This window comes from Sceloporus undulatus, chromosome 6, assembly GCF_019175285.1.
Source record: "Sceloporus undulatus isolate JIND9_A2432 ecotype Alabama chromosome 6, SceUnd_v1.1, whole genome shotgun sequence".
Lineage (NCBI taxonomy): Eukaryota > Metazoa > Chordata > Lepidosauria > Squamata > Phrynosomatidae > Sceloporus > Sceloporus undulatus.
Genome location: NC_056527.1, coordinates 155966743 through 155984430, shown reverse-complemented (window position 1 = coordinate 155984430; position 17688 = coordinate 155966743). Strand labels below are relative to the sequence as shown.

At 42.9% G+C, this 17688-nt stretch overlaps 2 protein-coding genes across 13 annotated transcripts in view; both read right to left on the bottom strand.

Moving 5' to 3' along the window:
* Positions 1-17688, bottom strand: part of PATL2 (PAT1 homolog 2) — a 741315-nt gene that overhangs the window by 433835 nt on the left and 289792 nt on the right. The gene's annotated exons all lie outside the window — the stretch shown is intronic.
* The window catches only part of CELF6 (CUGBP Elav-like family member 6), a 189701-nt gene continuing 176189 nt past the window's right edge, over positions 4177-17688 (bottom strand). For 7 of the 8 annotated variants that reach the window (XM_042475653.1, XM_042475654.1, XM_042475656.1 and 4 more), the window contains 3 exons: positions 14882-15025; positions 12808-12963; positions 4177-5636 (listed from right to left, as the gene is read on the bottom strand). In XM_042475653.1, the coding sequence (XP_042331587.1) occupies positions 12836-12963; positions 14882-15025 (272 nt within the window). In that variant the 3' untranslated portion in view covers positions 4177-5636; positions 12808-12835. Of the gene's footprint in view, positions 5637-7887; positions 7995-12807; positions 12964-14881; positions 15026-17688 lie in introns of all 8 variants that reach the window. The other variant, XR_006104673.1, reaches the window with a different exon arrangement.

Below are 17688 nucleotides of genomic sequence, written 5' to 3'. Positions count from 1 at the left end.
ACTGCCATTCCTTGGCTTGTGCCACACTGTCCATGCTTGTGAGGACCTGACCAGTTGCATCTGCTTCTGATCACATGGAAAAAGGCCACATGATTGTTTGGACCAGTTGCACCAAAGCATGTCTCTTTTTTCCTTGCCAGCAGTGATAAGGTGAGCTCAACTCCAACATGCCCCGCAATGCTCCGCTCCTACTGTTTCATACAAGCCTGCCAACCCCCTCAACTTCAATATAGTTCTCTGTATCTGTGTGTCTTCCTTTCCCTCTCTCTTTCTCCCCATCAGATGCACACACATGCCTTTGTCTTTTTTACTTTAAAAAAAAAGTCACTTTCACAAGGTCACTAAAGTCGATTGTCTTTTTTTTTTTGTTGCATTTTGTTTTTTTAGGTTTCATTTGTTTCAAACGGAGGGCTTCTTCTATGTTAAATGCTAACCACTCTACAAAAAGCATTCTGTTCTAAACCACTAGGAAATGTAACAATGAAGCAGATTTTAAAAAAGGGGGGAAAGGAAAGGGAAATAGAAAAAAGAAGAAGAATTCCAGTGGCCGAGCGACCGCATTAGGGAATGTGGACCCATGAAGGACGATGAGACAACTCTAGATCCTTCATGTACCTTGACTTTCTTTCACACTTATTTGGCACTTCCTCTAATCCTGTTTCCCACGACACACTCTTGTGTTCTCTCTGACCTCTTTCTCCCCATCAGATTCTTGAAAGTAATTTTAAGGTTTGGCTGAAATCACACCAGTGCAATGAGAGACATGGATCCAGGATTGTTATGAAGCAATAAGTCTCTTGCTGTTGTTAACTGGCATCAACATTAACTTATGGCAAACATATGGATGAGAGACCTCCAAGCCACTCCATCATCAACAGCCTACTCAGATCTTGCAGACTCTGGGCAGTGGCTCCCCAGACTGTGGACATTATCAGACAAGGGAAATGGGAAGTATAATCCAATGGCAATCTGAGCGCAATCATGGGGTTTAACATTATTGCGTGATAGACTACCACACGTAATTTCAGGCAATGTGAAGTCAGTCCGAACGCTATCATGGGGTTTCACGTTATTGTGTGAGAGGTGATCACATGCAATTTTGGGCAATGGCACGCTATTTTGGGGCAATGGGAAGTCAGTTCGAACGCAATTCGAATTCATGTAAATTCGCTGAACTAGCTCATTCACATGAATACGTTCTGGCCCCACTTTCTTTTCATTCGAAATTAAGAAAAATTCTTCCCATGTGATAACCACCTGAGCCTTACTCTCACGCAATCTGTAAGCAATTTGGGTGACCAAATGTAAAAGGGAACAAGAAACACTTTCAGACAGAGCAAATGTTCCAGTATTTTTTTTGCTGTAGTTCTTCCCCTTCTTCTTTTTTCAAACATCCAAATAACATTTTGGCTGTCCTGGATTATTTCCTGGCAATTCCTGGCACCAGCTATCTTTTATTCCCACCCTCAAGTGGGTTTCTTTTTAATTCTGGGAAATCTAGGGGAAAACATGACTCCTCCTCGCCTTTCAAGAATGTTTTTCCCTTAGGACTGTAGTGTTGGGGTGCACTGGCAAAACAGCACTTTTGTACTATAGTACTATAACTCTAAACTTTCTTTTAAAAAAGGAAAAGAGAGAAAAGAAAAGAAAAGAAGAAAGGAAGGAAAATTACTTTCAGGAATTCACAGCAAACAATCCGTTAAACTAATGGAATGAAAAGACATGGGCAGCAACGACTGCTTATGCCTGGCAAAATCTAAGGATCTAAATTGTGAGTACTCACACTTTTTTAGGTGAGTATAAAGAGCCCTAAGCATTCATCTTTTTAATACTGATGCTTATGGGAAGTAAGATGGGGCAGAATAGGCAGGTCCGGTACTATGGGGAGTTCCTTGTGGAGCAAACAAGGTTCTAGACTAGGCTGGAGTTTTGATTGGGTCTATGCACCTGTATTGTGGTCTTCCTGTTTTTTGATTGCCTTCCATCTTACCAAGCATTCAAGGAAGCCATAGCCCTACATTTGCAAGAATTTAGCAGGGCTGTTGGTAACAGGGTGACTTGGAGGTCTCTCATTCTCATTACAGGTCATTGTAAGTTGGAGTTGATGTGAGGGTGGATTGCAACAACAATTACATTTGGTTGGGAACATGGGCTGCAATCCTATATGGTCCAGTGCAGTGTAGTAGTCCTGCATGTGGAACTATGCTGCAGCTGGCCATTCACTGACCCTTGGACCGACTGTAGATTCACTGCAGTGCCTCTCTTCCCACCATTCTGTGCCTGGGGAGAGTGTTGGAAGATTAGGGAAGTGTCTGGCCATTCCCATGTAGCCAGAGGTGAAATGATTTTACTCTCTACTGAGATCCACTGGAGTCTTCCAGAGGCCTCAGTGGATGATTCATCTCATTACAAGTACATAGCTAAATGCCTCTCCAGTTCACCACTGTTCTCACCAGGCACAGGATGGCTTTTGTTAAGTGTGGTGGGACTGGGTTGATGTGGAGGAAAGAAGGGACCAAATTGACCACATTGTCCAAACAAGAGACACAGGCAGGTATAAGGTGCCAGTCATGGAGAGATGCAGCCCCACTCATTTAGGCCTGACTGACCCTTTACACAATCTTGAAGAAGGAGATTTGGTTGAAGCTCCACCTCCCTGGAGGCCACTTGCTTGAAAATCAATGCGATTATGTTTCAACATACAGCTATGTGCTACAGTAAGGCCGATATGCCCCATGGACACGGTAAAGTACTCCTTCCCCTTCAGACTTATACATAGTCCAATGGAGAGTTATGGAAGTATTGCCCTAGTGTGCACTTTTGAATTTTTCTAATGGGGGATGTTCTTTCTGTCATGAGCTGAGATTTTACAGGGCAGCCAAAATACCCACAAGTGGAATTATGTTATACAAATCTTATACTGAATACCAACGCAGTGCAACATATATGGATCAATGGGCAATGCAGATGGCTGACAACCTATTGTGCAACTACAATGTGAAATGCACAAAGGCAAGGCACATTCACACAGAATGCTGTGTACTTTAATATGTACTCCGTGCACAACGAACCCATATGCACAACCTGGCTTATGTTGTTGTTAGCTCTCAGAAGTCCCTAAATTGCATGGCCATTCTCAGCCTGAAATGGTAGGTACAGTATATATATAAAAGAATGAATAGTCTCAGCCAGTATTTATCAGCAGAATAGATTGCTATGGAGCGGTGGACTCTTCTTTAAATCTTTAAGCAGAGGTTGGATGAGCATCTTTCAGGACTGTATTAGATGTGTATTTTTGCATGGCAGTGGGTTGGACTAGGAGGCTTTTGCAAATCTATGATTCAATTATTGTACCCCAGTTGTTTTGTTGGGTCAATGTTGCAGGTAGGTTAGGACAGGGCACTAATCATGAATGGGTCTTGGACTAATCCTGAATGAAGACTAAGAAGGCTGCAACCTTATGCATACTTACTTAGAAGTCTCACTGACTTAGTGAGATTTATTGAAAGCTTGTGGAAATGACTTTGTTTTTGGACAATTTTGGTTAGCTGTAGTTTAGGGATAGGTTAAGTGCACTTTGTGGGCCACACAAAGGCCTTAATACCAATTTTGTGGCTCCTGAAACTGCCTGGGGCCTTCCATATTATTAAATATTCATTTTTCAAAAGGGCACACAAATGTCGCACTTTGCCCTCTCCCCAAACCCTATTTCTCTGGTCCCAAAGTGACCCCAAACAGTAACTCGAAGTGAGCTGACATCACTCCCAGTATACCTGGATGTATGGGTGTTGCCCATGGGAGGAAGATTTTGGGGAATGGGCCTCCATCCTCCCATATAGTAGCCAACCCCAGCTATATTTGGATTCTGAGAGCTATCTTTCAAACTGTTGTAACTCTGGATCTCCTTCTGAGTTAAAGCACTGTATTTCTACAAGGAAGAGGCAACACCAAGCAGCAAAGCATGTGGTTTTGCATATAGGAGCTCCCTGTTTCGAATCCTAGCCCTGTTACAGACTGCCAAAATAAAGCTGCTTTGGGTCTCTTTGGAGATATGCTATTTAAATGATGCATGGGTCCTAAGCATCCGGAAGCTGCACCAAAGCTGCACTCCAGTGCTTAGGAATGGAGAGTGGCTTTGATGCGACCTCCGGACTCTTAGGACCGATGCATCATTTAAATAGCATATCTCCAAAGAGACCCGAAGCAGCTTTATTTTGGCAGTCTGTAACAGGCCCTAGCATCTCCAGACAAGGCTTGGAAAGTCCACTGGTGGAAGCCTTGAGCTGGATGGACTCAGTAAAAAGCAGCTTTGTCTGAGCCATGATGACCCTGTGTCTCTTTTCACACCAGTGGATATTTACTTTCAGCACATGGGAGAAGAAGATCAGGGATGGAACTAGAAACCTCTCCCTCCCCTCCCACCCGCCAGCTATTTCACAACACAATTTTTGAAAAGCCAAGTGTCTATTTGGAGAGAGGAGGAGAGAGCCGCTGCCAAGATATTCTCTCCCTCCCCTAAAAATACCCCAACTTTACCCCTTACTTAAACCCTATAGCGTTCAATGCGGTCAACAGGCCACTGTCATTTGCTACACTGCTCACAAAGCGACATCTGCTCGTTGCGTACTTGCGTTCACTTCTCCTGGAGACAACTCGCAGCTTTGACATGAAGCTTGTTTTTTTTTGTTTGCTTTTTTTTAAAACTTCTTTGAGTTTCTTTTTTTCAACCTTTTGTTTTTGTTTTTTAAATTAATTCATTTATATATATATATTTATATATTTTAAAAAAGCAATAGTCCTTTGGTCCCTAAACTCTAAGGAATGATATGACTTTGAAAGAAGGTAATCCAATCTCCCTGGACTGAGGACAAAGTGGGGTAGAGAAACCCCCACCTCCCAATCCATGGGATATAGATATATAGACCTATTTATATATATATCTTCTGTTAAGTTCAACATCCTTTTAGCAACTGCTTTTTTTTCTTTTCCCAAACAGATGCAGAAAACAAACAAACACCCACCTCTTTTTTGTCTTTTCCCCTTTGAAAACAAAACAAAACAAAAAAAGCGTTACCCAGGTGTAACAACATATAGGCCTGGTCCAAATCCACCAGCTTTGGTTTAGATCTGTTTGGCCTCCCTCTTCCGAAATATCTGCGTCAGACAAGTGCTTCAGAGAGAGCCTGGTCCCACCAGCAGGTTTCGCACCTGCAACCATTCTTCTTGCAAAATCCCACCCCTCTTTCTGGGAGGGATTTTTCTTTTTCTTTTCTTTTTAAAAAAGTCTTCTTCTGCGGCCTCTTTCTGTGTCATGGAGTTTTGTGTTAGGCCAACGTCAGCGTTTCTTTCCCTCTTGTCCAATATGGTCACAGCTACCTTCTTTGCTTTCTCTTGCCTTTTAAAGAGACAACCCCCCCCCAAAAAAAATCTGAAATTCCAAAGAGAAAAGAAAAAAGAAAAAAAAAAGGAATTATAACCAAACTGGTTCTCTTGTTTCACCAGTATCTCTCTCCTTCTCCTACTCTTCCACCTCCATCTTCTCCTCATCCATGATATGTTGCAAAGAAAGAGTTACAAGTCTGGATACGGCAGGTGGGACAAGGGGAATACTCTTCATACGCCGCATGGCATCCCATCTGCAAGACAGAAGAGAAAAGTTAAAAAAGGACTGGGGCAGTTACCAGGGCTACTACCAGGAGGCATTCTGGACAGGAATTGCTAGAGTCGAGACCAAGACATGGCCTAGCCTAGCTAGCTAGGGTTCCTCAGCAGGGTGACCAGATGTCCTTCTTTTCCAGGACATGCCCTACCTTTGAACCTTCTGTCCATTTCAAAATGTCATCCATTTTGAGCATAATTAAGAAGCATAAATTTATATTTATATCAGTGTTTTTAGCTTTTATTTTGATACAACCAAACAGTACCTAGAAGGCTGCTTGATTCCCATCCTTGCTCTATTAGGAACTCAACTTGGGAAATTTTGCATTTGTACCAAGCTACAAGCAAAGAGCATCTCATGTCACTCCAGAGGAGTGAGACTGTGGGTGTTATCAAACGTGGATTTACCAGCTCAGATCCAGGGCGAGTGCGAATCGAAAGATGCGAATTCACGTCATAACATTAAGGTATTTTCGCACCAGGTTCCTTTCAATGGGAGCTCATTGCGTGGCGCTTCCACGGTGCTTTCAGACTGAATCCTTACTGGCTCCTCATTTGGGGGAGTTTGCTAAAAAAGTGAGTTGACAGGATTTGCATTCAAGCTCGGTTCGAATTCAATGCGGATTGGTCTGGTGTGGAATTCCAATTTGCTTGTGCTCTGGTACACCACCGCAAAACCTCCGGGTTACAAATTTCCCATGATGCGGTGCTGCAATTTCCCCCCTTTTCCTTTCCAGTGGTCCTTTCCGCTTTCAGGGCACCCGGGGGTGGGGGGGTGGGGAGCGATCACTCCGCTGGCGCTGAGGTAAGGCTGAAACCTTTCCTGGGGGTTTCACACATGTTTCGTGTTATCATAATCATGTAATAACATTACCCAGTTCACATAATAACGTTACCCTCTAGGGCTTGAGGCTGGTCACGCAAAACAGGAAAAAGGAAGTGACCACCTTCTTCACCCCGGAAGCGTAAAAGGTCGCAACCTGTTCAGAGCCCCACTGAGCATGCTCAAGGTGCTGATTCGTATGGTTCAGTTTGCATTGTATGGCCAGGCGTGGTAATACAATGTGCACTCACTTCACTTTGCATGAATCCGCATCACGTGAATTGCCCTTGATTTGAACTGGCTCCGCAGCCCCTCGATTTGGAAGGGCGACCAGATGTGAAAATACATTAACGTTATAATGTGAATTCGCATTGTTCGATTCGCACTCGCCCTGGATCTGAACTGGTAAAACTCCCGTTTGATAATACCCATTGATGCTCTTCAGACTGTGGGATGTTTCTCTTTCTTTAAGCTGGGGTGGGCAATGTGTAACTTGTGGGCCACATAAAAGCTTCCAAAGCAATTTCATTGCCCGTGGGCCTCTCAGAATTTCCCAGTGCCCCCCATACCAATGTTTTTAAACCTGAACATGTTATTTTCCTATAACTGGAAACTTCTGGGTGCAGAAGTTCTGCATCTAGATAGGGTTCAGGATCCTAGAAACTTGCAGACTCAAACTAAAAAAGGAACCTGAAATGGACTTCTCACCACTTTTAGGTTTTTAAAAAAGCATTTCTGGACCCACAGTGGGTGCCTTGGGCCAAAAATGGTCCCTTGCACCATTAGATGTTGCCCACCCCTGCTTTAATCAGTGGAGTAATGTACAAAGTCTTAATTAGGCTTCAAACCAAAGCAGGGGACAAGTCAATATTGCTTTCGACTGCAACTCCCATAATCCCTGATTAGTGGCTATGTTGATGAAGGCTGATGGAAATAGCATTCTCCCAAATCCCGGGGTTGCCTGCCCTTGAGCTAGTTGAACCTGCTATTCCTTGGGTGTAGTGGATTTCTTAAGGATGTCCAATACTTTCCCCCAGCTATGAGGATGATACGGTAAATATAGAGGGCACACACATCATTGTCACACATCACAACAGAAAGGAAGAAGAAGAAGAAGATACAAAGAAGGACAAAGTGGAGTTCATGGACTCAAAAAATCCACAACTAGTAAAAGACTGACCAATCAGCACTCCAAAAACTATCCACCATGGGCATTAAAATGGCACTGCACAACCGCCAAGAGAGAGGAGGAGGAAAAGGAAGAAGGAGTGGGGTGACGGGAGAAGAACCAATAAAAAAAAAGTGTAGATATAGAAAGATCAACGTCAAATTCATGCAACAAGATTACAATCGGCCACATGGCGTCATCGAAGAGGACGATGACAACATGAGTTGAAGTCACTTACAGTTTCAGACAATTGGGGAGGGAGAGCTTTTGTTTGGGCCTCCCATAACAGCTAGAGGGTGGTTAGGCAACTGTGGGGGTCATCCTTGGAGCTATGATTGGCCTGGTCTGGTTTAGAGACACAGGAGTGGAAGGGTCGGAGGAAACAAAAAATATAAAGAAAAAAAGAAATGAATTGGTTGGATGGAATTCCCAGTTTGGTTGTTATTCAGGGCCGGCACAAGACATTTTTTTGCTGCATATGGAAGAGCGGAACATGGCGCACACCCTTGCCAACTCAAGGCACATTGTATCCAAGACTGACTGGTGTACTTTTAGCACCTGAGCCTGAAAAGCGAGTGCCTCTCCCCATCACGAGTGATGAAAAATAAAAGGAAATGCAGTCACAAAAGGAAATGCAGTCATAGATTAATCACTACCATTCTGCTGCCTTTTTCATGATGTGAAATATTTACTGTCAAAGGCAAACCCCCCCCCCCCCCCCCGCCAACAGTAGGGTTTGTCCTGTTGTTGCTTCTTCTTCTGGTAGATCCAAAGTAGAATAGGAGATGTCCCAGACCCAGAACATCACACTCCCTTCTGTCCGACATACACTCTCTTTCTAGGAAGTTCACTGGACACTTCCAATAAAATCAATAAAATAAAATATCAGGTATGTAAAAGAGGGGATGCGATTTGGATTTGGATGAACAATGAGCAGGAAGGCTAAATAATGTTCTGAAAACACCGTCATTTCCCTCTCATCTGCGCTGCCCAAGACTTCCAGTGTCATTTGTAACACATCTTCCAACTGTCCCAATTTAGAAGAGTCCTGATTAATTCTCTGCCATCCTACTTTTTCAGTTGATGTTAAAGTGTCCCAGTTTCTCTCTCCTCCTCCTACTTCCCCCCTTTGTCCTCAGGTTATTTCAACTGTGCTGACTGAGGCGCAGTACATACTGCCAACAAGCAGTGTACCGGCATCGATTCTAGGGTTAGGGACCATGTGGCAACCGCATGGTCCCTAACCCTAGTATGTGCGGACGGCGTAACAATAGCAATGTTCCAAGCTGGGGGTGGGGGGAGATAGGGAAGGGTGAGAGAGATGTGAAGAAAGATAGGCTTCTCTTCATTTCCTTTGCTTGAGCTAGGACATCAGCTAAAAGCTGGAAGGAACACCCCCCCATCCCAAAACAATTCCTATGTGGATTGGTTTATAAACCAAGTAGTGTTGTGGTTTGAAGATTGGTTTAGGAATCTGGGAGACCAGGGCTGAAATCCTCACTCAGCTACAAAAACCCAGGAGACCTGGAGCAAGTCACACGTTCTCAGTTTTAGTGGAAGGCAATGGCAAAACTCCTTTGAATAAATCTTATTTATGATAAGGCCACCAGAAATCAGATTCAACCTGAAGGCACATAACTGCAACAAACCTTGAAAAAGTTATTTTGGGACTACAATGCCCAGCTACCACATGCAGTGGCCACCTGGAGCTATGTCCAAAAGAAGAGGAAGTGTTCCAACTTCTGCATTCGGCCTGCCATCCCTTCCAGCTGTCCAGCCTTCTTTCTACCCACAGAGGCCAGAATGTTGGTGCCTGCCTCTCCTTAGCATACTGTATTGCAGTAAACCAGACTAATTAGGCTGCATCCACACTGCAGAAATAATCCAGTTTGACACCACTGTAAAGCCCTGTCTCAATGCTTTGGAATCCCGGGAACTGCAGTTTTGTGAGACATTTAACTTTCTCTCTGTTAGAGAGCTCTGGTGCCACAACAAACTACAATTCCTAGAATTCCCTAGCATTGAGCCATGGCAATTAAAGTGGTATCAAACTGGATCATTTCTGCAGTCCCAATGCAGCGTAGGTAATCCCTGGGAAATATCATTTCCTCAAAGGCTTTCCAGGTTCTTTGGAAGACTAAATTTCCCAGAGGTTACTTGAATGACATTGCATCCTTAAATCCTGGAATGCAGGATACATAAAAGAATACATCACCCAAGACATGGCTGGTTGGTTACTGGTGGTTGATGCCTCAGCAATGTGCTATGGCAACCTTCTTCAACTCGGCATCCACCTTAGACTACATGCCCCACAATCCCCAGTCACCAAAGGCCATGAAAAATAGGGGTGATGGGACCTGTAGGCCAATACACCTGGAGAACACTAGGTTGGAGAGGTGGTTCTGTGGCTGCATTTTTGTGGTAATGGCCATGGGCCAATGGTATCTAGGGTGGGTCAACACTGGCCAGAATACTCCATGTTGCTCTTGGAGTATTGTGGTCCTAAAGCTGCCCTGAATTTCCCACATTACTTCTGCACTTTGGAGTGATGCCAGATAGCTCTCTACACACACATTCTGCATTTTGTGGACAAGGTGACATGCAGGCAGGGGGAACCTGGTATAAATGGCCCATCTAGACATGCCCCTAGTAGTAAGGTGCCTTTTATTACTTACAGCAGCAGTCATAGCCAGTACCCACATAAATCACATAGATCCTTTAGTTGTAAAAGATTTGTTTTGAAATATAAGAATATTTAAAATTTGCCAGCTGCTTATATATATCGGATAGCCCTGTTTAAATACTTGAAGGAATGTCATACTGAGGAGGGAGCTAGCCTGTTTTCTGCTGCTCCAGAGAATAGGACCCGGAGCAATGGATGCAAGCTACAGGAAAAGAGATTCCACCTCAACATTAGGAGGAACTTCCTGACAGCAAGGGCTGTTGGACAGTGGAACAAACTCCCTCAGAGTGTAGTGGAGTCTCCTTCCTTGAAGGTCTTTAAGCAGAGTCTGGATGGCCATCTGTCGGGGATGCTTTGACTGAGAGTTCCTGCATGGCAGAATGGGGTTAGATTGGATGGCCCTCGTGGCCTCTTCCAACTCTATGATTCTATGATTCTATATATTAACCATGAGATAAAAACCCAATAGGAAGACACTTCCTACCACTTTCTACCATCAGCCTTATACATGTATTTTAATAATTAACTTAATTATTAATATGCAACTGAGGGATGGTGGTCTGTTTTTCTGCCAAGAAGGATGATGTTTCTAGCCCTTGTCCACCTGCAAGCAAGGTTGTGACAATCAGAATCAGGACTCTTGTTGCAATGGCAATCGGTGGCAGGAGGGAGCCAGAAAGGTCATCTTGCTGTGCCCTGAATGGCAATAGATCAGATCTCCATTGCTTGGTGTGGCTGCTGTTTGTTAAGGTAGGTTTTTTTTTTTTTAAAAAAATAGGGAACATTTATGTTCACAGCAATAAAGCCAAGATTGTGAATAAATATGGAACAATTACAGAGCTGTAACTCTAGGCGATGAATCCATAAATGCAATACAAAGTACCAGTCATCATTTTTATATAAGTGATTTCTCTCTGTTATGGCCAGTGGAGTCTTATAAGCTAGAGCATTTGGGGAGTTACAATCCAGAAAAGTATGACTTCCAAGCTCTGTCTAGAACTTAGGATCATTCGGTGAAACTGAATGATGGGAAATCAGGGCAGACAAAATGAAGTACTTAGTTTATATGTGGAGTTCACTGTCACAAAATATGCCAGTTACTGCCAACCTGGACAGCTTTAAAAAGGGAACGAGATAAATTCATGGACCTTAGGGCATCAGGAGCTGTTGGGTGGCTATGTATCACCACCAGTCTTACAGATAGCATGTCTCTGTAAATTAGTACCTGGTGAATGCAAAATTGAACGCATAGTTGCACTCATGGTCTGCTACTGGGATTTCCATTGGCAAAATAGGTACACAAAAATATACCTGGTGTGGAGAAAGTACAGTAGATAGTGAGAAGCTTTTCCCCTTCTCTGTCAATACTAGAACTCAAAAGTGGTGGAGTCACCCCTTGAAGCTGAACAATGAAAGAACAAGGACTTTTTCATTCAGCACATACTGGAACTGTGGAATTCACTGCCACAAGATATAGCAAGGGCAACCAGTTTGGTTGAAGGTTAGAGAAACTAGAGGATATGGTGTTTAATAGCTGCTAGTCATAATGGCTACATATTATCTCTAGTATCAGAGGCAATATGCCAACCAATACCAGCTTATTGGGAAACATGTTCTGAGAAAACGGTGTGGAATAGTACTGCATTCATGTTGTGCTTGTGGACTTCCCATGAGAATCTGATCGTCCATGGTGGAAACAGAATGCTGGACTAGACAGCTTTTGATCTAATTCAGTATGGTTCTGTTCCTATACACCACACGCACACACACAAACATATACAGGTGTGTGTATATCATCTCTCAGACATACAGATATACACACAATGAACATCCTAGAATTATGTCTCTTCTTTTTGAAAGAAGAAGTGATGTTATTTAAAAATATGACTCTTTGGGGCATAAAGTGGTCCAGGAAGGAAGGGCAAAAACATGGTGGAAATGCCTTTCTTGCCCCATAGAGAGCGTGGGGGGATTAATATTTGGGGGGAGCAGGTGTAGTGGAGAGGTGTAGCCTTCCAAGGTATTTTATGAGGCTAATATGGGCTCTTACATATTCACACTTGCCCACCCCTGCTTTAAAATTCATTCCCTAAGTGAATGTATTGAAATTGTCACCATGAACTGGACAGGCAGTTATGGTTTCCCGCTTCCATTTTATTTCCAGGTTGAAAGCCAGCCTTGTGGCAAAAGCCAGAACTTGGAGAAGATGTTTTTGGGAAGACTATAACTTCCAGAACCTCCAGCCAGCCTGGCCATTGTCTATACTGGCAGGAGGATCCTGGGAATCATAGCACAGAAAAAAAGTAACCTTCCAGCCTCGAGCAAAAGCAGTTAACTCTAGGCTGAACCATCAAGCATTGGCTAGAAATGGCCCTTTGTGGTGTGGCAGCCAGTGCAGAGAGTTTGGCGAACTCATCCAACTGTATTCCTAGACTTCTGCTGGTACCATAGCAGGATCAGCCATCTCCACCTTACCTGTTTTCAGGGCCAGGGTGAACTGGGTTCAGTAGGGTCTGTTGGCATCTTTTGGCCGCTTTAGTTGGACTTTTAGCCTCTTCATGCCGATCTGGAAGCCGTTCATGGCCTGAATGGCTGCCTGAGCACTAGTTGGATTGTCAAAACTGACGAAACCTGGCAAGGGGCAGGGAGGGACAAGGGGAAGTGGAAGAGACAACAGGTTGGGGACAGAAATGAAAAATGAAGAACATCATTCAGCACTGGGAGTATTAGTGAGCACCCACAGTAGGCATGCAAGACCACTGTTTCTTTGCAACCATTTTCTTGGAAGTAAAGCTTCAGAGACTTTCAAAATAGGTGAATCTGTTGGAGACCATGAAGATAGTAAGCAGAAATTCTTTAACAGGTTAAGGACAGCTTCTCTCACCTCCTCCCACTTTCCTCCTTCATCCTGGCTTACTTCAGTTGCTGCAAACTGAGTTCAAAGTGCCAAAGTAGTTTGTCCTCAATCAACTTAGCGGAGGGAGAGGACAGGAGGGGAACAATCTTGCCATTCCCTGCAGACTCAGTCAACAGTAAACTGTCACAGCTTTTTCTAGCTTGTATGTTCATCCTTAATAATTTTGCAATCTGGACTACACTGTGATGTTACACATGTTGTACCATATGTGTCCAAAATTTCATTTGTTAAATGTTGGAGAATATAGTATTACATGTGCTCCCAAAACCAGTTTACAACTAGGAAGGGTGCTGATGTTTTGTGGCAGCTCCCATTCTCTCCTACTGCTCCATGTGCCTTAAAACAATACTACCCCAAAGGCCCTGAGTGCTGAAAGCAAAGTGAAGGAAGAATTTTGCTCTTGTTGCATGCCATAACTACCAAAAGGCACAAGACAATTCTCAGACCTGCTAAGGGAGAAATGCTCTTTGGATCTCATAGCAAAATTTGCAAATACCTTTAAAAAAGGCTCCACAAAATACCTTTCCATGAATGAAGCTATTTGAGTTCAGTCCTACTATATACTCACTGGCAATCTTAATTGCCTGGATTCAAAGAGGTTGTAGATTGCCATGTAAAAGTGATGAATTTAAGTGCTTGCAGGAAGGCAGCTTAATGACAATCTACTGGAGATGATAAACAATGTAATGTAGAATTTGTCTACATTAGAAGTTACTATACGAACGTGAGCAAAATATTTGCTCAGGTGGACGTATGCTCAGAATATATCAGTGACATACAACAGCTCCTCCCATCATATTTTTTCAGTATTAATTTTTTAAGTCACTAGGGGGAGGCCTTGAACTGCCAGTCCTGAGATTTTGGTATCTGACATCCTGTATCAACAGTACACAACTCCCTGAATCGTAGAATCATAGAATTGGAAGAGACCACAAGAGCCATCCAAGAAGACACAATCAAAGCACCCCCGACAGATAGCCATCCAGCCTCTGGTTAAAAACCTCCAAAGGAGGAGAATCCACTACTCTCCAAGATTATATATTCCACTGTCAAACAGCTCTTACTATCAGGACATTGCTCCTAACGATTAGGTGGAATCACTTTTTCTGTAGTTTGCACCCATTGCTCCATGTCCTAGTCTCTGGAATAGCAGACAACAAGCTTGCTCCATCTACCTCCAGTGTATGGGAACTCTCCTCCTCCCCGGAAACTTCCTCTGTGTGTTCCCCATCCAAGACCATCCATTCCAGTCTGTCCAGGAAAACCTCTTGCTCCCTAATATGCTGAAGTGTCCCTATCCACTTCCTTCTGTTGCGGGACTTTCTCTTCCAACAGGACTACCAACTTACATTGGGTGCCGGTGAAGTTACCTACATCCACTGACAGGAACACAAACACACCACAGGTGATTTCATCAGCTTCCTCACGGTCCATATTCAGTAGTCTTAAGTAAACACTGTAACAGGACTCCAGACTTCTTCCATAAACTCCCCTGCGAAACACCCATGCAAAATACCCCTGTTTTCTACTCCTGTTTGCCAAGCTCCAAAGCTTGAGACTGCCAACTAGTTCTGGACTAGTTGCTGAAGCTGTTGGCAAGAGACACTTGAAGCAAGTATGCTGGGTACTCACCAAAGCATTTACTTTGGTTGGTGGCACGGTCAACAAAGACTTTGGCAGAGATGACGTTGCCAAAAGGCAAGAACATCTGCATGAGCTCTGCATCCCCAAACTCTTGGGGCAGGTGATAAATGAAGAGGTTACAGCCTTCGGGACCTGAAATAGCAACATGTGCATACAAAAGGAGGGAAAAGAATACATGTTATCTATAGGGATGAACAAAAATGTCTAAAATGTTTGGACTTTTCAAACAAATGTTTGTTACACCTCATTTCTGCATCAGTTTGCAACTTGGCTATGGATGCAGCGGGAGAATTATAAAGTTCCACCGTAGGAAAACTACCAAATATGTTATCTCTCCTGATCTGTAGGACTCTTCTTCCTCCTGTGCTTCCTCCATTACCATGTAGAGGCTGGTGGAGAGATTGGGGCAACTGAGAAGCATCTGGCTATGTGACTATCCCCAGACACACAACAATCAGCTTCCATGACCTCCAGAGGATGTCTGGAGGGATCCTGGAGGATGTCTTCATTATTGTGTGTCTGGCTGTAGTCATATAACCAGATGGTTTTCAGCTGTTCCCTGATCTGCAGCAGCAAATACAGTGACACAGTTGTTGTATCACTGGGGAGGTAGCATGAAAAAAACAGGATCTTAAGGTTTTGGATCAGGCCAAAGGTAGAGAATTCTGACTTCTACAATGATCAAAAAAGACATATGCAGACACAAGTTGAATGTATGTCTGTATATGTGACTAACAGAAGGCCAGCCATGATTTGTATGCACTTTTGTACACATCCTTTTTTGCAAATTATTTCTCTCAGATTAGCAAACTGCATCACAACAGTTGGAAAAGTGTGAAAACCCAAGGATAATTACATTTGTTTGGAAAGAAAGAATGAAAGCCGTTCAAATCAAAATGCAAATCAAACAAATTTCTTCCTCATTTCAAGTTAGCAGCAGAATCCAAGTGCAGCATATTTGTTGACTTTTTCGTAATGCATTGTGTCTCCATCCTCACTGCATTTAGCATAGCTGCTAGTTTAGCAACTAACACATCTCTTAAAAAATTAGTTTGTAGCCATCTTTAAAAAGAAATCCCCACATAACCAAAATCACTATTATACAGCTTGAGCAAATATCTAACCAAGCATAGAAACAATATTGCACAAGATCAAATATTGTAACACAGAATAGATTCATTAAAATACAATCTCAGACATAGAATTGGTTATTTATTCCTCAGGATGTTAAAATACATAATGAGACAGAGAGAAAAACCGTACTAGAATAAAAATGTCTATCTTCCTTGTTCGTTTGCAACTACACTTCTATTTTCTTGATTCTTTTTTGAATGCACTTACATGTTGTTTCATCATTTTCAAACGCAGTGCTTAATTCTAATATGTAATGCTTCAGTGTAGCCATGGGGAAAGTGGCATATACATAAACCCCATCTCAACTAAATCAATGTCATTAGACAATCTGTAAAATCAGCTATTCTGAAAGGATGGAGAATCACAGAAAACTGCAAATGGATTAATTTACATGTCCCTATACTTTTATTAATACATCTCAGACAGCTCTGAATCACTCAGTATCTTCTTCTCACCTACAGCTCTAGTGTCACCTTTTAATCCAGATCCCTGTCTTTCTTGCCTTTGTTTCCCTGACTTCATTCACTCTCCTTTGTTGCTTCGTTTCCATTCTTTTCTTTGCTGGGTTTATGCCAGACTCCTACAAACCTGCACATATTTTTAAATTAATATTCTGAACCAGCTGCTATTCTGTCAACGTTTGCATCTTGTCATTTCATCATAATCAGAAATCATCATCCATTCATGTAGGTGTAGCTTTGCATGCTAGAGTTCCTAGGAAGAAAGGGACTCTGACGATCAGTTTCTGACTCTGAATATACATGCTAATTTATTATAGTGAGTTAGTCTGGCATCTATCTTTCCCCATCAGACTCCAAAGAACAACGTTGCCTAGTTTAGTGGTTCTCAAACTAAGAATCTCCAGCCATCTTGGCCAAAGGTCAGGGATGTGGGGAGGTTAAATACAAAATACCTGGGATATGATGTTTGAGAATCACTGGCCTAGTTCACAGTTCACAGCTATCTCAGAACATGGGCCACTTTATATGATAAATATAGAACTGTCATCTTGATATAAACAGGAATCTACTGTGGTATTATTCATATGTGAAGTGGCTCTTAATGCATACATGCACACCTACACCCCATTTACCACCACAGCTCCTATTATTCTCAGACAACATCTTTAATAGAAACAAGGCAGTTATATAGACTATGGTATGTCTTTGTTTTCAATGGCAACTATTAAAATGAACCACACTTTATTGCTGAAATGGGAACCAGTGTGCTGTAGTGATTTGGATGTTGGACTATATGATTCTGGATTCAAATTCCTGCTCAGTCGTGGAAATCCACTGGGTGACTTTGGGCAAGACACACTCTCTCAGCCTCAGAGGGAGTCCATGGCAGACCCCCTCTGAACAAATCTTGCCAAGAAAACTCCGTGATAGGGTCACCTTAAGATTGCCTTAACTTGGAAAGGACTTGAACAACACACTGCTCAAATTACATGGTAAACTGTGAGGTGGTTAATCTGAAATGGAAGAGGCTTCAAATGTCATGGCTGCACTGAAGAAGGAACGCAGAGCGTGTGACTCTGGAGAGAGGCTAGTCTCATTTTTGCAAGGGTAACTCATGGTTCAATATTACATTCAAGAGCACCCACCATATCTATCTATCTATCTATCTATCTATCTATCTATCTATCTATCTATCTATCT